Source organism: Mustelus asterias, chromosome 7 (genome assembly GCF_964213995.1).
Source record: "Mustelus asterias chromosome 7, sMusAst1.hap1.1, whole genome shotgun sequence".
Lineage (NCBI taxonomy): Eukaryota > Metazoa > Chordata > Chondrichthyes > Carcharhiniformes > Triakidae > Mustelus > Mustelus asterias.
Window position 1 is genome coordinate 72154420 of NC_135807.1, and position 23052 is coordinate 72177471.

Sequence of the window (23052 nt, forward strand, 5' to 3'; positions counted from 1 at the left end):
AGATTGAGCCACAGATCGAATGGAATTATTGTACAGATTAGTCATGGTCTGACCAAGTGATAGAACAGGCTTGAAGGGCTGAGTGGCCAACTCCTGCTCCAAGGAATTAAAGTACCCCAAGCATCACTTCTGGAGCAGCAGATAAGCTTCTAACATACAACTTCTCAACGACTAAAATCTGGTTCGCGGTTAAAATTGGACCTAGACTTTTTTCCCCTCCTTTAGGCACGTTGCTTGCTTTATGTGTCAGACATTTTTGGGTATATTTTTCAAGGTGATGCAGTCAACATAAACCCCGGAGCACAGATCTGAGAACTGGTCAATGTAACATAGAAAATAGGAGCAGGAGTTAGCCATTTGACCCTCTGAGCCTGGTCTGCCATTCATTACTGATCATCCAACTCAGTAACTGCTCTCCTTCCAGATCCTTTGATCCCTTTAGCCCAAAAACTATATCTAACTCCTTCTTGCAAACCATTATGTGGTGCTCACAGTTTAGCACCTCATACTTCAAAAGAGATATCAAGAACTTTTACCTTCAGAGTTGATCTGGGATCGCAATGAACAGGCCTTCTTTGTAACAGCAGAGCCTTGTCGAACTTACTTTTTAACATTGCATATAATTCATGGATTGTGCAATTTTCTTTATACAAAAACTACCTCAAATATTGTGTATGGCTGTAGTGACTCAGGAAGCCTGACTGGAAAGGAACATAGTTTATTACAGAATGCAAAATAAAACCCCAACCATGGTGTACACAGAATAGACCCTGTCTGGGACTACAGTTCAGCAGGCCCAGTCCTGGGCCTGCCTTAAAAAAGACTCAGGTAATGAGTTCCAGCTGGGCAGGCCATTGCCTGTTGCAAGGGGAACTCATACTCAATGAGCCCCACAGGGAGATCAATCAGTGACTCCCTGTGGATCTCATGGGGGTTATCACAATGGCAATTAAAATTACAGAGATCTGCATATTACAAACAGTCTTGCAATATGTTTTTTTACACATGGCTAAAGGTTTCCATTCCAACTATTATAACTATTAAACATGAATGAACAAGTTAATTAGAACACAGCAGAAGACTTCAGTTCTTAGAGTTTAAATTGTTAAAATTTGAGACATTCAGTTGGAAATCAAACTAGATGACATCTTACCAAATAAGGGCAGTGTTGATTCCGATGAATAAAAACACCATATTTTCTTCCAGAGAAACACCACGGGTTTTCTCTTAAGACCTTACCACACTTTGTCACAAAAAAACAGGTTGGCGTGTGTCACACCGTCATATGTAGGGGTGATGCCCCGACACATCAGCAAGGCCTGACTGCACTGAGATCGGGGCACCATGTTTAAAGGGTGCTTCATTCAGACCAAAAAGTAACTTCCCCCTCAGTTCACCACAGAAGTCTCATGAGCTCCCCCCACCGATCAGAGCTGGCATTCACTCCCGGCCATCACCATCACAGCACCCCCCCCCCCCATAGTCAGTCCCGCCACGCCTCCCTCATTCTCCTGAACATTAGACCCCTTCCCCCAAACCGCTCACCCACACAGTCAATGCTGGCAACCCCTCCCCAGACTTCAACTGATGGCATTCCCAGCTCCCATGACCACTCCTCTCACCACCACAAATTAATCAATCCAACCCAATGAGGCTGCCACTGGGGCACTGCCCCTTGGCACAGGTTGGAACTGCCGGTTTGGTGTTGTCAGGTTGGCATTTGCATGGTACCAACCTGGCAGTGCCAATGTGTGCCAAGGGGCAGTGCCAGGGAGCATTTCCCTCTCCCCCAGAAGCTACATTCACCTTTACCCTCCCCCAGGGGGATCCCCATGACAGGTTCATGTCTGCGTGAACCTGTTGTAAACTGTGCTGACATTATGTCGAGGGGTCTTTATTAATATTCTAATGTATGGAAATTATTCCCATAAACCTAATTACGTCAACGGTGACGGGTAGCGAAAATTGGAAGTCACGATCTCGCCGGCGAGATTTGCAACTTTCGGGTTTCACGAGTTCTTGAGCCCCCACTGCCATTCGCGCGGACGGCGAGCGCGGGCTCAAGATCACCCCCAGTACATAGTAAAACACACTTTATCTACAGTAATCTGCAATATCAAATATACCCGACATTTCATTCAAATCTTTTAAAAGGAACTTCTACTTATACTACATCATAGTGCATATCTCGACACTTGCTTGCTCCATAGAAGTCATTTTGAGCAGTTATGTTACACTGATGTAACACAATCAATGCAGTGTTCTTCAAACAGCAGACACAGTGCCACAAAGTATCAAGTAACAAGTGAAAGTTCGAGCAGATCTTTCTCAGACTGCTGCACAAAGTTGGTCCATTCCTCACAGAGTTCCTCATAAGCAGGTCCTTGGCCACCATATTCAGTGGGAAGAATGTGAATGGGAAAGTATTTGAAAAGGCTGTGCCGGTAATTGCTTCCATGCATGTGAATCTGAAATAGACACCACACAGTCAATTTAAGATATCTCTCTTCAATTTCTCTCTTGCCAGTTTTCAAAAAGTATCATTTTTATGTGTATATAGTCAACAGTTTTGCACTTGAAATCGAACCACCGAATAAATATAGTATGGTGCTCTTGACTGGTTCTCAATATTATTATGTTGTACTTGCTGTGTTACTTTTTGTTCATCTAGATAATAGTTAGTGGTGGAGAATGAAACAGTAATCATCTCTGTATTCACGCTGAGAAGCAAAATAATCACTTGGTACTCTGCCAGCTATAACTTTCCCAAGTCAGCTCCAGCTTAGCCTAAATGTATTTCCATCTAAACCGGCTGATGTGTTTCTGTTTTAACTGATATACAAGCAATATTTTCACTGCAATTATAATAAAATGAAGGGTTACTCACACGCTCTTTGATTTTTTCCGGCAGGAATGGTTTAATTATGGCAAAGACGGAATCAAACAGTACAGGCTCATTGATCATGTGGATACCCCGGACCTTCAGTGGAAAGGAATCCTAAGATGACAGGAAATGATACTCAGTATATTTCATTTTGATGCTATCTACATTTTAATAAATTGCCACCATCTAAAGGTATAATCCTACACAACTAGAACACTTTTTTTTCAATATATCAATTTGTTTAGAAATGAATGGCTAGTCTAAAACTAATAACATCCTGTATTGGCATTCTGGCATTGTACCTTTCTCTAGTTTCTCTCCTATGTCCATTCATGTATTCTCCAAGTTCATCTTGTCCATGTGTCTATCACAAATTCAATACATCATATTACTACAGTTTCAGAGAATTCACTTTGATATCATCCTCCATTGGGAATGCCACAGGAGATCAGATCAAGTATTGAGTTCTCAGAAAAGTAAAGGAAAGCATTCTCTCTCAAGAATAAAACGTCAGCACTTGATGATAGTTTAAATATGAAACCTTTGCAAAGAAGTTCTCCATATCCTCCAGTTATACATTTTTCTTTCCTATCTCCTTCTTGTGTGCTTATTACAATGACCAACTCCAGGTTAGAATGTATGAATAAATAGTACTTCTGGTTTAACCTGAAAGATTATGGCAGAATTTTACCGGCATGCCTGCCCGAGACTCGTAAGATCGCACCCGAGGCCAACGAGGAATGCCGTTCTGCGAGCCTCGCTTGCCCCGATTTTAGGGTGGATGTGCCTGTAAAATCAGGGTTTAGGGAAATACTGCACTGCCTACAGACATAGGACGAGAACATGAAGGAGTTCAGTTTGCCTCTCTCCCCAGAATACAGCAACAGCCAAAGTGTTTAAAGTTTTGTTGTCTCAGTTTCTGGATGGGGGAGGAGGGACGGGAGGTAGGGGTGGTGGTGCTGGCTGGGATTGCTCAACATTGCTCATTTGATCATTGTTACAATGTTCAGATTTGTTACCTATTGAAAACAAGAAACTGAGCCAGTGGGCTGTAAGTGTGACTTTTCACTGGTTAATGCAAATATACACAATGATTACATTCTGAATAGCGAACATTGTAAGTTCAAGATTCAGAAATAAACCTTGTCACCAGGAACAGATATGGGGAATCTGGCCGTGGAGATCAGTCAGGCTGTCAGCAGAACTGGCTGGTGGAATGTAGGGAACCAATATTGTGGAGTTTCAGAGCACTGGGAATGCGTTAGCAAAGTCAAGAACAAATGAAATGAGGATATCATTTTTACAACAGTAATAAAAAGAGTTTTGGGGTATGGTTGGATTAAAGAAATGGGTCCAGGATATGGGCATACTGTGAGGGGATGCAGGTTGTGGCAGAGGGAGGATTTGATCAGTAGGCAGTGGCAGCATCAGGTAAACACCAGTGGAAATTGAGACTATTGTTTTTTAAAGTTGAATGAAAAGTGAGAAACTTACTACCAGCACAGCAGAAATTTGTTTGGCAATTGTTGGACTAATCTTCAAAGCATGAGCAAATCGCCAACCACAAAGATCAAAGATAACCTTCACACCATTTAACTGAGTTTTCACCTCCTGCACAATTAGTTCGGATGTAATGAGACTGACACGAAATACTTCATAGGCTGAAAAATGCTTGGGGTCCCAGTTTCCTGGAAAAAGAAACACTCACATTAGTGATAACACAACAGTCAATGATCCTTACCCCAACCTCTCTTTGGATAGTTACACTTACCCAATATTAGCCCTGATGTTCTTACATGCCTCTCTGAATAGTTTGGACATTTCCCCATCTTTCTATCTTCATTTTTGGTGACCTGCAATATCCACCAAATATTATAACATCTCTGTTCCCTTTTCTCAACTCAACACATTCTGTTTTTGTGTGACCCCAGGATGTGCTTGCATTCTAAGACAAATATAGAATTTTTTGCAAACGTTCCTCCCTGTTTCTTTACTTTTTCCTCCATGTCTCCCTAAAGAGAGCATCGCTGGCGCTCTTTAATTTATTTTTGTGCCCCTTTCTAGCTACACAAAATGAAAAGAAAATAGCACTTAGAATATGGATGACAGTTGTGTCTGAATATTGTGCAATTGCCAAAATGGGGTACTTAGTAAATTTGTCAACCGTAACGACAAAATCAATGCCCTAGACATGAAAGAGGTTGGATGCGATTTTGGATCAAAGATGAGTAGAAACATCATGTGGAATCAATGGTGCTTTGTGTTGACTTGTTGTATGTTCTTGACATGCCTCACACTTCTTGGTGATGACTGTAATGTCATTGTTCATATCCAGCTAAGAGACTGTTTTTGAGTCTTTTGTTCGATCCATGTCCTTGGTGTGAATGATGAAGTTGTTGAAGAATATCAGGCTGCAAAGGTTCCAGTTTGATGGCCTGTCTGCCTTTAAAAATGACTCCCAGCGAAATGGCTAGCTCATCCTGCTAAGGTGAAATTCTCACGTGTTCATATGCTGAATTGAATCAGGTCATCCTTCAATGGTAGTTTTCCACAGTTTCTGTAGTGTAAAATCTTTCACTGTTTCTTCTTGTAGCTGCTGGCATTTGCAGTGTGCAAAATATATTGGATCAATGTCTGGTATATGGAGTTCGATGTCAATTAAGTTAACTGATTTATCTTCTGTTTTCACTGGGTTAGACAATCTGCTGAATGTATCCGATGTGATAATCAAGTTACCTGGCCTGTACCTAATCTCAGTCAAAGTCTTGGATCTTCATCAAGAGACATTGCAATCGTGGCAGTGCACTGGTTGATGGTTTTTGCCAAATCGTCTCCAGTGGTTTGCAGTCTGGTCTCTACCACAAACCTGTTGACAAATACATAGGTACGAAAATTCATGGTTTCAGACACGTTGTCTGCTCAACATTGGAGTCGTTTGATTGTTATGGACAGAGATTTTGAAGCAAATGCATTCAGTTTTCCCTCTAGTGTGCATGCCCCCCCCCCCACCCCCCAGACATTTCCTTGAGCTCTTTATTTCCATGGAAGTTGTCGCCCTCAGATCATAAAATGTCAATGTTGATGTTTCTGATTATGATTGTTTCAGTGCTTTGAAATGGTTGAATTGAGTTTAAACCATCTCCTGTTAATATATCAAGAACAGTTAACGAAAGACATTAGAGTGTCCCAAGCATAGGCCAGGCCCTAGCAACAGACCAGCCACCATTCACACACATGAAGTATTTATACCACAGTGTACACCATGAAATATTGCCAACAATGATCAATGTAACTGATATGGGATCACCAATCTGGTGCAAACACAAGATCAGACCTTGCAGGAAGTAATAGAGGAAGCAGAATTCAAAGAAAATCAGAAGTATTATATAACCTGTACTATCATCAGTAGTTAAACACCACTGTAAAGGATAATATGCAGGAACATCCATCCAAATATGTCAATAGTGGCACAGTGGTTAGCACTGCTGCCTCACAGCGCCAGGGATCCAGGTTCAATTTCAGCCTCGGGTCACTGTCTGTGTAGAGTTTGCACATTTTCCCCGTGTCTGCATGGGTTGCCTCCGGGTGTTTTGGTTTCCTCCCACAGTCCAAAAGATGTGCGGGTTAGGTTGATTGGCCATGGAAAATTGCACCTTAGTGTCAGGGAGCATAGCAAGGTAGATATGTGGGGTTACAGGGATAGAGTCTGGGTGGGATTGTGGTCCCACCCAGATTGCCTCCTTCTGCACTGTAGGGATTCTATGATTCTAGATTTGCATATATTAATCCCCCATTGCCGAGACACCTGACAAAGTTGGTGCAAGGTATTAATTCCACCAACCAACATTTCTACCTGCTACAACAGCAGGATGTAAAGGTTGAAGAAGGCCAACGTTGTCTACCTGAAACGCTGGAGGAAAGGATGTCCCGAGCATGGTTCATCGGTGAGACCATGCAGACTCTATGATAATGGATGAATGGACACTGCTCGACAATCACCAGGCGGGAGTGTTCCCTTCCTGTCGGGGAACACTTCAGCAATCAAGGGCATTCAGCCTCCGATCTTCGGGTAAGTGTTCTCCAAGGTGGCCTTCAAGACAGACGACAACGCAAAATTGTTGAGCAAAAACTGATAGCCAAGTTCCGCACATGAGGACGACCTCAACCGGGATCTTGGCTTCATGTCACACTATCGGCACGGTAGCACAGTGGTTAGCACTGCTGCTTCACAGCTCCAGGGTCCCGGGTTCGATTCCCGGCTCGGGTCACTGTCTGTGTGGAGTTTGCACATTCTCCTCGTGTCTGCGTGGGTTTCCTCCGGGTGCTCCGATTTCCTCCCACAGTCCAAAGATGTGCAGGTTAGGTTGATTGGCCATGCTAAAATTGCCCCTTAGTGTCGTGGGATGCGTAGGTTAGAGGGATTAGTGGGTAAAATATGTGGGGGGTAGGGCCTGGGTGGGATTGTGGTCGGTGCAGACTCGATGGGCCGAATGGCCTCCTTCTGCACTGTAGGGTTTCTATCTGTAACCCCCATGATTTGCCAGGGCTTGCAAAATCTCACTAACTGTCCTGGTTGGAGACAATTCACACCTCTTTAACCTGTGCTTAACCCTCTCTCCACTTGCATTGTTTGTACCTGTAAAGACTTGATTACCTCTTAAGACTCGCATTCCAATCATTATTTTGCAATTGAGTCTGTGTCTATATATGCCCTGTTTGTGAACCCAACTCTCTGCTCACCTGCTGAAGGAGCAGCGCTCCGAAAGCTCGTGCTACCAAATAAACCTATTGGACTTTAACCTGGTGTTGTAAGACTTCTTACTGTGCCCACTGTAGTCCAACGCCGGCATCTCCACATCAAGGTTGAAGAAGATATACTGGTTGTCGGAGTTAAAGATACTGGTAGAACTTTGATTTGGACATTAAAATTCCTTCCAATGGATTCAATTTCTCATTGTGATTGCAGTCAAATATCAGAGAAGAATGATGATTGAGCTGAGAATCTGCCTACCCCAGCTCCTGCTCTATTCGATTAGATTCAGTAAGCGATCAATATATTTCTCCCTTGTCTCAGAGAGATGTGAGCTGGATTAGACTTATTTTAGTAGAATATAGTGTACTTGCTAAAACTTGGTACTATTATTATTGGCTCTTTATATAATCATGTAATCTACAAAGGACAAACTTGGTCAAGTTTTTATTTTATACAAACATGTGGGCAGAAGGTATGTTGAATTTCTGCTGTTGACAATTATACCTGGGTAACTAACGTTATATAATATTCACCAACTAGCAACAGGTGAATGTATTAGATGAAAGTACCCCAATTGCCTGTATTTGAAGGATACGTAATTAATCAATGGTCAATAAGAAATGTTATGTTTCTATATTTTCCCACAAAAATCTCTATGAAAGAATTGAAGTTCTATCACAAAGTCTAGGAAAGAGAAAGCCCCAGGTCCATGGGATCCTATCCAACAGGAATACATCAACATTGTATGCTGAAGTTCTGATTTAATGAATGAGTTGCCTGTAAATCTTAAAATAAGGGATGAAACTTGAAGCAAACTCATTGTCTTAAGTGTAAGGTAATTTGCGCAATTAGCCAGAACCAAGGAAATTCACCCATATACGTTATTAGTTTGGCAAGGATTGTAGCAAGAAGAATCAGCTGGTCATATTTATCAGCATCACAGGACAACTCAAAAGGCTTTGTATCACATTTTTTCCATTCTTAAAGTTAATTCCTGTTTCCCATTTTTCATCTATTTAAATTAGTGGGCAGGATTCTCCAACCATGCACGCCGCAACACTAGAAATTCCCATCCGAGCTCAACGGATCTTTGAATGGTCCACTGAATTTTCTGTCTCACTCGCTATGATTCCCGCGGCGGGAGTGATGGGAGAATTTTGGCCAGTATTTGTGGAAAGAGTTAATTTCTAATGCACCAAAACATAGTCGCATCAAAGGCATGACTGCCCAGTAATAGCATCAAAATATCCCTCTGGTATCAGAAATAGAAATTGGAATTTTCCAAACACCTTTTGAGCTATATTACTAGCTTGACTTGGAAATGGGAGAAGTGGTTTTTTGTGACACTGCTTATCCTACTATTTTGTAACACTATTATGATGACCTCACCCAATGTCTTCAAGATGATGAGTGTGAGGTTATTCACTTAGGAAGCAAAAACAAGAAGGCAGATTACTACCTGAATGGTTGTAAACTGGGAGAGGGGAGTGTGCAGCGGGATCTGGGTGTCCTTGCGCACCAGTCACTGAAGGTAAGCATACAGGTGCAGCAGGCGGTAAAGAAGGCAAATGGCATGTTGGCCTTTATTGCGAGAGGTTTTGAATACAGGAGCAGGGTATATATTGTTGCAACTATACAACTATGCTACACACCTCGAATATTGTGTGCAGTTTTGGTCTCCTTTTCTGAGGAAGGATGTTCTTGCTCTCGAGGGAGTGCAGTGAAAGTTTATCAGGCTGATTCCGGGGATGGCAGGACTGATGCATGAGGAGAGATTGACTGGTTAGGATTGTTTCGGCTGAAGTTCAGACGAATGAGGGGGGATCTCATAGAGACTTATAAAATTCTAACAGGTCAGGCAGGATAGATGCAGGGAGGATATTCCTGATGGTGGGAGAGTCCAAAACCATAGGTCACAGTCTAAGGATTCAGGGTAGACCATTTAGGATGGAGTTGAGGAGACATTTCTTCACCCAAAGAGTGGTGAGCCTGTGGAATTCATTACCACAGGAAGTAGTTGATGCCAAAACATTGAATGTATTCAAGAGGCGGCTGGATATAGCCCTTGGGGCGAATGGGATCAAAGGTTATAGGGAAAAAGCAGGATTAGGCTATTGAGTTGGATGAACAGCCATGATCATAATGAATGGTGGAGTAGGCTCGAAGGGCCAAATGGTCTCCTCCTGCTCCTATCTTCTATGCTTCTATGTTACACCATTAGCCTCAACTTTATTCGGAAAGTTCAATACGGTTTGGTCAGTTATGCTTTTACCTCAAAAAAATTCAAAGTGCCCAAACGGGCAGTAATATGAGAGGTTTTCCAATCTGTTTTTTGGGCGAGCTTAGTTAAATGAATTTATGGCACTCTGTGCAACACAGAGTCCATTAGGCAATTCACAGAGGCTAATCCCGCTTGAGAGGCTGGCATCAGACTGCTGAGCAGGCCACTGCGCATGCGCCAATTCCCCCATTCCCGCCCCCCCCGCCCCCCACCCCCCGCCCGATTGCCAGTATATTGGGTGATCAGTTGACATGCCTCCCCCGTGATTGCCGGCCTCCCGATTACTGGCTCCAAAGCAACCACCCTCCCCCCCCACCACCAGGCCATCGTCGACCCCGACCCCCGCCCTCTCTCCTCGTCGGACCCGATTTCCCCCCACAATCGCCAACCTCAACAGCCTCCCCCAACATCACTGGCCCCAACCACCCCCCCCCCCACCCCCCCCCCCCCCCCCCCCAATTGCCATTCGAACTCCCCCGATAGTCTCGGTCTCCAATTGGCAGCCCCACCACTAGCCAGCCTCCCCAATGCAGAGTTTCCCCCTTCCCACCCTTCCTATCTTCCCTCCTAGTCTGGCTCCACCCTATCTTCCCCCTTGACACTGCCTGGTGCCCTGTGGGCATTGCTGGTTTGCCAGACTGGCAGGGCCAGGGTGCCAGGCTGCAAGTGCCAGGCAGGCACCGTCCAAGGGGCACCCTCCCTTGCCCCCCGACTCCCCTGGGGGCCTCAGTGGCCTTTGTCCCACCAGCAAGACCATCATTCCTGGTCCCCCTTGCCGGGAACTATACATGATCCCCACTGGTGTGGACCTCCACCGGCGAGGTTGGAAACATAAGTGAGCCTGGATCATAACATACCAGGCTTGCCAAATATAGAATATAAATTAGGATATAAATATTTATATCAGCCTCACGCCATTCCCCAGCACGAGGCTGGTTACGTCAGATAAAATGGCCCAGGAAGATCTCTCCCGGCCGGACGCCGGTTGCAATTCCCATTTTTGGCCTTTCGCTGACATTTTTCGCCCTGTCACACTAGTCGACCAGCATAGCAGGGCAGGAAAATCACGTCCGATTTCTCTGTACACCAAGTGGATGTGTTTGCACTTTCCTCGCATATAAATTTATTTACATCACAATTCTAACAGTTCAAATAGTTCAATGATATTCATTCATATTACATTTTTATGCTATTTATCTGTAGGTTAAAAGTAGGCCGCACTTTTGAGCGGGCAGCGTCGTTAGCGGGCAGCAGAGTGAGCAGGAGGCAGAGTGAAAGCTGTAGGGCTTTGGCTCACAGGGCTTGGGCGAGCAGGGGTGAGTTAATTCATTTTTTGCTGTTTCTACCTGGTACTGGCAAGGTATCTAGAGGGGATGGGTGTGAAGGCAGTGCAATGTTCCTCTTGCACTATGTTCGAGGTGAGGGACGACGTCAGTGTCCCTGCTGATTATACCTGTGAGAAGTGCATCCATCTGCAGCTCCTCCAAAACCGTGTAAGGGAACTGGAGCTGGAGTTGGAGGAACTTAGGATCATTAGGGATGCAGAGATGGCCATAGACAGAAGCTTCAGGGATACAGTTACTCCGCGGAATGAAAATAGATGGGTGACGGTGAGAGGGGCTGGGAAGAAGCAGTCGGTGCAGGGATCCCCTGTGGTCGTTCCCCTTAGCAATAAGTATTCCACTTTGGATACGGTTGAGGGGGACGACATACCAGTGGTGAGCCGCAGTGAGAGGATCTCCGGCACTGAGTCCGTCCCTGTGGCTCAGGAGGGTAAGGAGGAGAGCGGGAGGGCAATAGTTATTGGGGACTCGTTAGTTAGAGGGATAGATAGGAGGTTCTGTGGCAGCAAAAGAGACTCGAGGATGGTTTGTTGCCTACCGGATGTCAGGGTCCGTGACGTCTCGGACCGTGTTTTCCGGATTCTTAAGGGGGAGGGGAAACAGTCACAAGTCGTGGTACACATTGGTACCAACGACATAGGTAAGAGAAGGGACGGGGATTTAAAACAGGAATTTCGGGAGCTCGGCTGGAAGCTGAGAGCAAAGACAAAACATGTGGTCATCTCTGGTACGCTACCGGTGCCACGTGATAGCGAGTTGAGGAACAGGGAGAGAGTGCACTTAAACATGTGGTTGCAGGGATGGTGCAGGAGGGAGGGTTTCAGATACGTGGATAATTGGAACACGTTCTGGGGAAGGTGGGACCTCTACAAACAGGACGGGGTGCACCTGAACCAAAGGGGCACCAATATCCTGGGAGGGAAATTTGCTACGGCTCTTCAGGGGGATTTAAACTAATTTGTCAGGGGAGTGGGAAAAGGAGTTGTAGTCCAGAAGTCAGTGTTGAGGGTGGTGAGGTATTGGGGAAGGTATCAAGGTCAAGGGTGGGTACCGGTAGACAGGAAGATGGGTTGAAGTGTGTCTACTTCAATGCAAGGAGCATCCGGAACAAGGTGGATGAACTTGGGGCGTGGATTGCTACTTGGGACTACGATGTTGTGGCCATTACGGAGACGTGGGTAGAACAAGGACAGGAATGGTTGTTGGACGTTCCGGGGTATAGATGTTTCAGTAAGTGTAGGGAAGCTGGTAAAAGAGGTGGAGGAGTAGCATTGTTAATCAAGGATAGTTTAACGGCTGCGGAAAAGCACTTTGAGGGGGATATGCACACTGAGGTAATATGGGCTGCAGTTAGAAACAGGAAAGGAGCGGTCACGTTGCTAGGAGTTTACTATAGGCCCCCAAATAGTCATAGAGATGTGGAGGAAGAAATTGCTAAGCAGATTATGGATACGTGTGGGGGTCACAGGGTAGTTGTCATGGGGGACTTTAACTTTCCAAATATTGATTGGAACCTTTGTAGGTCAAATAGTTTGGATGGGGCACTTTTTGTGCAGTGTGTGCAGGAGGGTTTCCTGACACAATATGTGGATAGGCCGACAAGGGGTGAGGCCACATTGGATTTGGTACTGGGAAATGAACCGGGCCAAGTGTTAGATTTGGTTGTGGGAGAGAACTTTGGAGATAGTGACCACAATTCGGTGTCTTTTGTTATTGCAATGGAGAGGGATAGGGCCGGACGGCAGGGCAAGGCTTACAATTGGGGGAGAGGTAATTATGATGCGATTAGGCAAGAATTAGGGGGCATAAGATGGGAACAGAAACTGTCAGGGAAAGGCACTGATGAAAAGTGGAACTTTTTCAAGGAACAAATACTGGGTGTCCTTGATAGGTATGTCCCTGTCAGGCAGGGAGGAAATGGCCAAGTGAGGGAACCGTGGTTCACAAAAAAGGTGGAATGTCTTGTGAAAAGGAAGAGGGAAGCTTATGTAGGGATGAGGAAACAAGGTTCAGATGGCTTGACTGAGGGTTACAAGTTAGCAAGGAACGAGCTGAAAAAGGGGCTGAGGAGAGCTAGGAGGGGACATGAGAAGTCCTTGGCGGGTCGGATCAAGGAAAACCCCAAGGCTTTTTACTCTTATGTGAGGAATAAAAGAATGACCAGGGTGAGGTTAGGGCCGGTCAAGGACAGTGGTGGGAACTTGTGTATGGAATCAGTAGAGATAGGCGAGGTGATGAATGAATACTTTTCTTCAGTGTTCACCAAGGAGAGGGGCCATGTTTTTCAGGAAGAGAAGGTGTTACAGGCTAATAGGGCTGGAGGAAATAGATGTTCGGAGGGAGGATGTATTGGCAGTTTTGAATAAACTGAAGGTCGATAAGTCCCCTGGGCCTGATGAAATGTATCCTAGGATTCTTTGGGAGGCGAGGGATGAGATTGCAGAGCCTTTGGCTTTGATCTTTGGGTCCTCGCTGTCCACGGGGATGGTGCCAGAGGACTGGAGAGTGGCAAATGTTGTTCCTCTGTTTAAGAAAGGGAATAGAAATGACCCTGGTAATTATAGACCGGTTAGTCTGACTTCGGTGGTTGGTAAATTGATGGAAAAGGTCCTTAGGGATGGGATTTACGACCATTTAGAAAGATGCGGATTAATCCGGGATAGTCAGCACGGATTTGTGAAGGGCAAATCGTGCCTCACAAATTTGATAGAATTTTTTGAGGAGGTAACTAGGTGTGTTGATGAAGGTAGGGCGGTTGATGTCATATACATGGATTTTAGTAAGGCGTTTGATAAGGTCCCCCATGGTCGGCTTATGATGAAAGTAAGGAGGTGTGGGATAGAGGAAAAGTTGGCCGATTGGATAGGTAACTGGCTGTCTGATCGAAGACAGAGGGTGGTGGTGGATGGAAAATTTTCGGACTGGAGGCAGGTTGCTAGCGGAGTGCCGCAGGGATCGGTGCTTGGTCCTCTGCTCTTTGTGATTTTTATTAATGACTTAGAGGAGGGGGCTGAAGGGTGGATCAGTAAATTTGCTGATGACACCAAGATTGGTGGAGTAGTGGATGAGGTGGAGGGCTGTTGTAGGCTGCAAAGAGACATAGATAGGATGCAAAGCTGGGCTGAAAAATGGCAAATGGAGTTTAACCCTGATAAATGTGAGGTGATTCATTTTGGTAGGACTAATTTAAATGTGGATTACAGGGTCAAAGGTAGGGTTCTGAAGACTGTGGAGGAACAGAGAGATCTTGGGGTCCATATCCACAGATCTCTAAAGGTTGCCACTCAAGTGGATAGAGCTGTGAAGAAGGCATATAGTGTGTTAGCTTTTATTAACAGGGGGTTGGAGTTTAAGAGCCGTGGGGTTATGCTGCAACTGTACAGGACCTTGGTGAGACCGCATTTGGAATATTGCGTGCAGTTCTGGTCACCTCACTATAAGAAGGATGTGGAAGCGCTGGAAAGAGTGCAGAGGAGATTTACCAGGATGCTGCCTGGTTTGGAGTGTCGGTCTTATGAGGAAAGGTTGAGGGAGCTGGGGCTGTTCTCTCTGGAGCGGAGGAGATTGAGGGGAGACTTAATAGAGGTTTATAAAATGATGAAGGGGATAGATCGAGTGAACGTTCAAAGACTATTTCCTCGGGTGGATGGAGCTATTACAAGGGGGCATAACTATAGGGTTCATGGTGGGAGATATAGGAAGGATATCAGAGGTAGGTTCTTCACGCAGAGAGTGGTTGGGGTGTGGAATGGACTGCCTGCAGTGATAGTGGAGTCAGACACTTTAGGAACATTTAAGCGGTTATTGGATAGGCACATGGAGCACACCAGGATGGTAGGGAGTGGGATAGCTTGATCTTGGTTTCAGATGAAGGTCGGCACAACATCGTGGGCCGAAGGGCCTGTTCTGTGCTGTACTGTTCTATGTTCTATGTTAATGATCTCCTCTGTAAATCAGCGCTAGAATTAGGGGATGAAGTAGATGCAAGACTTGGAAGGTGCAGTACTCACCAATTTTATATATCAAAACCCTGCTTCCACTGGAATCACGAGACCTCAGGACCGCATGGTAACCAGCCTCCAGGAGACCCATGATTGTTAAAGGCCTCAGATCCGCACTTATCTCAGGGCATTCAGCTCTCCATTTATGGTAATTGGACAGTAGCTGTGAAAAGAATGTTAAAAGTTCTAACTTGGGTAAATGGGTCGGAATCCTCTCACCCTTAATGTTAGAAAGGTAATGCCAAACATTTGTTTTTATTTTTAAAATTCCAGATTCCTGTCCTGTCCTGACGGTGCTAATGCCCAAGTGGTCACTCTTCATGTACAAACCTTGAAAACAGATGGAACTTCATGCTAGTTAAGTGTGGATGAAAGGAGATGGGGAGGGGGGTTGCGAAATAGAATAAAAATTTTCAACTTCCCAATGTCACTATAAACTTACCAAATTACCCTGGGAGTGACTTGAAGGCGAGATGGCAGTGCTGATGTTGTAGGGCAGGGCCTTTATTGAAATGCTTTAGCATATAATGAAAACTGACTAAAGCACAAATATTCAAGATTAAATGGTACTTTTGGGATTAAATCAGAGGCACATGGGAAACACAGGCTTTTGCTTTCTTCACCAGTTAAAGCTGGCATGGAGCAGGCGAGGCAATGTTCATGGTGGATTTGCAATGAGTTGAGCTGCTTTGTGTTTATGGGAAAGTTTGTTGGAAGAGGGGAGAGGAAGAGACTGACAAGTTTTATTTTGCAGGTCAAGGGCAGCCGAGGCAGATGATGGCTGAGAGAGGGATGGTGGTGACTGACAGAGGGATGGTGGTGGCTGACAGAGGGATGGTGATGGGTGACAGAGGGATGGGGTGGCTGACAGAGGGATGGTGGTGGCTGACAGAGGGATGGTGGTGGCTGACAGAGGGATGGTGGTGGCTGACAGAGGGATGGTGGTGGCTGACAGAGGGATGGTGGTGGCTGACAGAGGGATGGTGGTGGCTGACAGAGGGATGGTGGGTGGCAGAGGGATGGTGATGGGTGACAGAGGGATGGTGGTGGGTGGCAGAGAGATGGTGATGGTTGTGAGTGACAGAGGGATGGTGGTGGGTGACAGAGGGATGATGGTGGGTGACAGAGGGATGGTGGTGGGTGACAGAGGGATGATGGTGGGTGACAGAGGGATGATGGTGGGTGACAGAGGGATGGTGGTGGGTGACAGAGGGATGGTGGTGGGTGACAGAGGGATGGTGGTGGGTGACAGAGGGATGGTGGTGGGTGACAGAGGGATGGTGGTGGGTGACAGAGGGATGGTGGTGGGTGACAGAGGGATGGTGGTGGGTGACAGAGGGATGGTGGTGGGTGAGAGAGGGATGATGGCGGGTGACAGAGGGATGGTGGTGGGTGAGAGAGGGATGATGGTGGGTGACAGAGGGATGGTTGTGGATGACAGAGGGATGGTCAAGTTTGATTGAGAGTAGGTCACTGGTGACCAAGGGACAGCTTATGGGGCACCAGGGATAGGTCCAGATTGATGGAGGGAGGGTTGAGTATAATGGAGCGAGGATCAAAGTTTGACCGAGAGACGGTCAAAGGTGATGAAAGAAGGGTTGACGGTGATGGAGGGAGGGCTGAGTACAATCAAGAGAGAGCAGGGTTTTTTTATTTGTCCACAGGACAGGGGAATTACTGACAAGCACAGCATTTGTTGCCCTTCCTTAATTACCCTCGATTGCAATTAACAGTCTTATATCATCATCAGCCAGGGATCAGCATAGGCCTGGCTTCCAACAATACTCTGACTGTCAGGCTGTCACAGTCTCCATCAGCAGCTCCAACTTGTCTGTGATGTGCTCACCAGAATGTGAACCTGATTCTACCTGTGAAAGCACACCCACCGGGGTGACTGCGTCTGTGCTGATGGAGGGCACAGCAGAAACATATGACTGTGCACCCTCTGAGGCTTCCAGGTCCTCATCCTCAAGAGATTGACTGCCAGGTGATGGAATTGGCCTTCCTTTCAGAAAGTGGTGACCCGCATTAGAGAAGAATTCGCACCACTTTATTCTCAGTCCCTGATCCTCCTCTCTCTGACATGGGTCCTCTTTCTCCCCCGTGATCACCACCAAGTGCCAGACCTCCTTACTCTCTTCTCACTGCACATCTGCATTGCCATCCATGGTTATCTGGCTACACTGCTCTCCGATCAGTTCCACTATCGCCTCCTCTGGTGGGAATCTGTATGAAGTTTAACGACACCAGGTTAAAGTCCAACAGGTTTATTTGGTAGCAAAAGCCACACTAGCTTTCGGAGCTGCAAGCCCCTTCTTCAGGTGAGTGGGAATTCTGTTCACAAACAGAGCATATAAAGACACAGACTCAATTTACATGAATAATGGTTGGAATGCGAATACTTACAACTAATCAAGTCTTTAAGAAACGAAACAATGTGAGTGGAGAGAGCATCAAGACAGGCTAAAAAGATGTGTATTGTCTCCAGACAAGACAGCCAGTGAAACTCTGTGGGGGTTACAAATAGTGTGCCATGAACCCAATTGTCGAGACAATCACCAGGCAAGACTGTTCTCTTCCTGTTGGGGAGCACTTCAGCGGTCACGGGCATTCGGCCTCTGATATTCGGGTAAGCGTTCTCCAAGGCGGCTTTCGCGACACACGACGGCGCAGAGTCGCTGAGCAGAAACTGATAGCCAAGTTCCGCACACACGAGGACGGCCTCAACCGGGATATTGGGTTCATGGCACACTATTTGTAACCCCCACAGAGTTTCACTGGCTGTCTTGTCTGGAGACAATACACATCTTTTTAGCCTGTCTTGATGCTCTCTCCACTCACATTGTTTTGTTTCTTAAAGACTTGATTAGTTGTAAGTATTCGCATTCCAACCATTATTCATGTAAATTGAGTTTGTGTCTTTATATGCTCTGTTTGTGAACAGAATTCCCACTCACCTGAAGAAGGGGCTTGCAGCTCCGAAAGCTAGTGTGGCTTTTGCTACCAAATAAACCTGTTGGACTTTAACCTGGTGTTGTTAAACTTCTTACTGTGTTTACCCCAGTCCAACGCCGGCATCTCCACATCGGGAATCTGTATGTCAGGCAATCCCCATTACTCGACATAATGTGCCATTTTCTTCTGCAGATGGAAAGGGAGAATGAGTCTCAGGTCAATGGACCCCAATCTCCCCCCACCCTCCCACACCACACCCCTACACACTGCCCCCCCCCCCCCCACCTCCCACCTACCTCCACTCTCTTACCACTTGCAGTACAATGGCACAAAAAGCCAGTTACCTGTTACCCATTTATGTTCAGGTCTCGTGTTGCATCTGCTGCTCTGCCTGACACTTCATTTGCCCACCTGCCAAGTCCCTCCTGTGGATTTGACACGTTGCTTGTTGCCCACATGAGAGTTATATTGATGTACTGCCACCATTTTGCACACCCTGCAGTGCAGCGGAAGTCCTTGAGCTCTTTTCTACATTGCATCCAGGTGCAGCTGTTGAACCAATGGCTGCTAGCCTCCATTGCAATCTCAGTCCCGGCTTCCTTGGTCAGAGGGAGGGGTCCTGATGCCGTTGGTGGGAGGAGCACCTCCCGCTATTCCCAGGCAGTCTGGAGGAGAACTTGTCAGGAAGCATCTCTGAGCCATGGGACCAGGTGTTGTCTGCTTTGAGACATTTATCCACAGAGCAACGTTCAGGTCGTGGTGGTGCTGCTGGTGTCTCTTTCAACCACGACCAGATCAATGCTACTGTAGGCACCTGACTGTCCAAGTGCCCTTTAAAAATGGTACCTAGAACTCTGATCCCACCAAGCTGATGGCAGATGCGTCAACTTCCTGCTTGTACCCACTGTCTAATTGATCTTAGCCTTTGTATATTTTTTTGGTTGGCTGTCATATAATTGCAGTGCTTCAGCCAGTTGTGCGCAAATGGAAGTTCTGTTCACTTCCCGGTCACTATAGGGAGCTACATTGTTAGAATGAAATTTCATCCAACATGTCCAAATTGAAAGTGGTCTCAATGTATCTTTAATTGAATAGAGAAATGATACTTCCGCTTAATGTTTCATCTGATAGTTGAAATGGTGCGTCAGTGTAGCGTTCATTCTTAAGTGCACAGGAATGTCAGCCTGGGTTATGCACTAATTCTAGGTGTGACACTCAAACCTGCAACTGTCTAACTGAAGCATAACATAGGAACACAGGAGCAGAGCCTGTTGAGCCTGCTCCACCATTCAATATGATCATGGCTAATCATCCACTTCAATGCCTTTTTCCCCACACTATCCTCATATCTCATTACATCATTGATATTTAGAAATCTGTCAATCTCTGCTTTAATCATACACAATGACTGAGCTTCTACAGCCCTCTGGGATAGATAATTCCAAAGATTCACAACCCTCTGAGTAGAGAAATTTCTTCTCATCTTGGTCCTAGATAGCTTATTTTGAAATTGTGTCCCTGGTTCTGGACTCCAACCTGGGGAAACAGCTTACCTGCATCTACCCTGCCCGTGCCTTTAAGTATTTTGTAGGTTTCGATGAGATCACCTCTTGTTCTTTGAAACTCTAGAGAATACAGGCCCAGTTTCCCTTCTCTTCATAAGACAGCCTCACCATCCCAGGAACAAGTCTAGTTAACCTTAGATGCACTTCCTCTATGTCAGTAGTATCCTTCCTAAGATAAGGGGACAAAAACTGCACACAGTACTCCACGTGCGGATTAACCAAGGTTCTATACAATTGAAGCAAGACTTTGCTACTCATACGCTCAAATCCTCTTGAGATAAAGGCTAACATACCAACGGCCTTCTCAACTGTTTTCTGCATACTAGCTTTCACAAGACTAAGAAAGCAAGTTAACACAGGATTCCTCTGTGGTTAAGCAACCTGACAACACTCATTTTTCAGCTGATTAACGAATAGTCACTTTGACAAAGTGTTTTTAAATGATGATGGAACTGCCTTAAGAAGGGAGAAAAGAAATGAGCAATGACATGGTCAATACATTTTATCAATAACTAGTCTGATATGTTTAAAAATATTACACAAAACTGAATTCTTTACAGAACTGGAATAATCCATGATTTGATTCTGAATTATAAACCCAGAACCACTTACACAATAAACACAGCATTGCAGCTGAACCTGTCAAGGCCAGTGTGACACTTAATTACTGGATGTAGGAGCTTGGGAGTTAGATTGCTTCTCAAGTCACCATGCAGTCTCCTTAGTCTACCAAAAGGTGGGCAGGAAGAACACACACACTGTAAATGTGCTTCCTGCCCTGTTGGGTAAGAGCAAACAAGAAGTGTCCTTCACCCATGTTTGAAACAGACGTTAAGCACTTGGCAAATGCAAATAAGGGACCTAACACTTATTGAGTTCCCTGCAGAATACTGGTTTCTCCCGATTGGCCCTATTACGGTGTCCAATTGGCCCCCAGATCACTGACCTTTAGGACTTAATGCAACTTTTGATCTCTCTCTGAACAAAATCGCTAATTTCTGGGCTCTTGAGATCTTCTATCTTGCTCCCAAGAGCCACCAAGCCATGCAATTCCTCATCACCAGCTCGACCATTCTCACAGCAACCAATCACTTACCTATGTGACCTCCTTTTGTATTGCTATGGGGATGAGGTCCAAGTTCCAACATCCAGCTCTCCTCAGACCCTACCATTCTTGTGCAGGGTAATTAACCAAAAATTATAGATTGTATTGTGAAATCATGATGTGGCTGTGTTAATATCACACTCTGGATACATTCTGATATCAAATATTAAAAGCTAGAACATACTTTCTGAAAACAATTACACCACATTGTGATGGAAGATTTACACCAACACTGCGGATGATCAATCCTGTTTAACCAGTTTTTTAATGTTAACAATCACAATGACTCAACTACAAGAGTTTACATTGCATAGGATCTGCCTTGTCATCATGAATAGGTTCAAATGCTTCTGGTTTCTAAAGCTCCCACACTGATTGGCTATGCTTACGGCACAAAATCAGACAGCATGTATTGAGGGAAATGAAGCTTTGATTCAATGAGGATAAAAGCAAAATACTGTGGATGCTGGAATCTGAAACAAGAACAGAAAAATGCAGGGAAAACGCAGCATCTGTGGAGATAGCAAATAGAGTTTATTGCCAGAACTTTACCACCTCACCTGCCCCAGAATTGGGGTGGCGAGGCTCGCAGAACAGCATTCTCTGATAGCCTTGGGCAGGATCTTACAAGCCTCGGACGAGCGAGGCGGTAAAATTCCGATTCATGTTTCAAGTCCTTTTGACTCAGACTCAATTTTCTCTCCACAGATGCTGCCAGAACTGCTGATTAAATGGGGATTCTGGTTATAGAATTATTTGATGCTTTGTTAAAGTGCACACTATCCAAGCACAGTATGAACTTCACAGCGTACAGCCCTTTACACAGGACTAAACCTCTCACCGAGCAAAGTTTTCAAACTGCACAGTATAAATCAGAACACAAAATGACTTTTAGTGCTCTGGCCCTGATTTCACAACCACTGGCCTACAAACAAAAGTACTGATTTACTTTAACCAGACTGCTGCTTTTTTTAAAAACATAAACTAAGCTGTGTTTCATTTTTGTTTTTTAAAAATTTCCCTGCTTCCATTTTATTATTTTCAATAGGAACTAAAAATACAGAAACAAACCATTTGGCCCAACACTGGTACTGATTCCTCACATGAACCTGCTCCCAGTCTATTTGCTTCATCTAACCCTATCAATGTACTCTATTCCTTTCTCCCTTGTGCACTTATGTAGTTTCCCCTTAAACACACCATTGTCTCAACCATTCCATGCGGTGGTGAATTCCACAATCTTATCACTCTCTCAGAAAAAGACATTTCACTTTAACTCCCTATTGGATTTCTTAGTGACTATCTCATACTGAAATAAGTGGAAGCAGTTTTTCTATGTCTACCCTATCAAACTCACTCATTCACTGGAAACATTCAACCTCGTCCGCGGCTGGGATTCTCCGGTGCTGCTGCAGTGGATGGAGTTTTGGCTGAGTGCCAAATTCTCCATTCTTGCTGGCAGCAGGAGCAGGAATGAATGAGATAAGACCATAAGACCATAAGACATAGGAGCGGAAGTAAGGCCATTCGGCCCATCGAGTCCACTCCACCATTCAATCATGGTTGATTTCAACTCCATTTACCCGCTCTCTTCCCATAGCCCTTAATTCCTCGAGAAATCAAGAATTTATCAATTTCTGTCTTGAAGACGCTTAACGTCTCGGCCTCCACAGCCCTCTGTGGCAATGAATTCCACAGACCTACCACTCTCTGGCTGAAGAAATTTCTCCTCATCTCTGTTCTAAAGTGACTCCCTTTTATTCTAAGGCTGTGCCCCCGCGTCCTAGTCTCCCCTGTTAATGGAAACAACTTCCCTACGTCCATCCTATCTAAGCCGTTCATTATCTTGTAAGTTTCTATTAGATCTCCCCTCAACCTCCTAAACTCCAATGAATACAATCCCACGATCCTCAGACGTTCATCGTATGTCAGGCCTACCATTCCCGGGATCATCCGTGTGAATCTCCGCTGGACCCGCTCCAGTGCCAGTATGTCCTTCCTGAGGTGTGGGGCCCAAAATTGCTCACAGTACTCCAAATGGGGCCTAACCAGTGTTTTATAAAGCCTCAGAAGTACATCCCTGCTTTTGTATTCCAAGCCTCTTGAGATAAATGACAGCATTACATTTGCTTTCTTAATTACGGACTCAACCTGCAAGTTTACCT

At 45.3% G+C, this 23052-nt stretch overlaps 1 protein-coding gene across 1 annotated transcript in view; it reads right to left on the reverse strand.

Annotated features, from left to right (window-relative positions):
• Positions 1–544: 544 nt before the first annotated feature.
• Positions 545–23052, reverse strand: part of ttpa (tocopherol (alpha) transfer protein) — a 38291-nt gene continuing 15783 nt past the window's right edge. Inside the window, exons 2-5 of the mRNA XM_078217084.1 lie at positions 15272–15425; positions 4379–4572; positions 2888–2998; positions 545–2468 (exon numbers count right to left, since the gene is read on the reverse strand). Of these exons, the coding sequence (XP_078073210.1) occupies positions 2295–2468; positions 2888–2998; positions 4379–4572; positions 15272–15425 (633 nt within the window). The 3' untranslated portion in view covers positions 545–2294. The remainder of the gene's footprint in view (positions 2469–2887; positions 2999–4378; positions 4573–15271; positions 15426–23052) is intronic.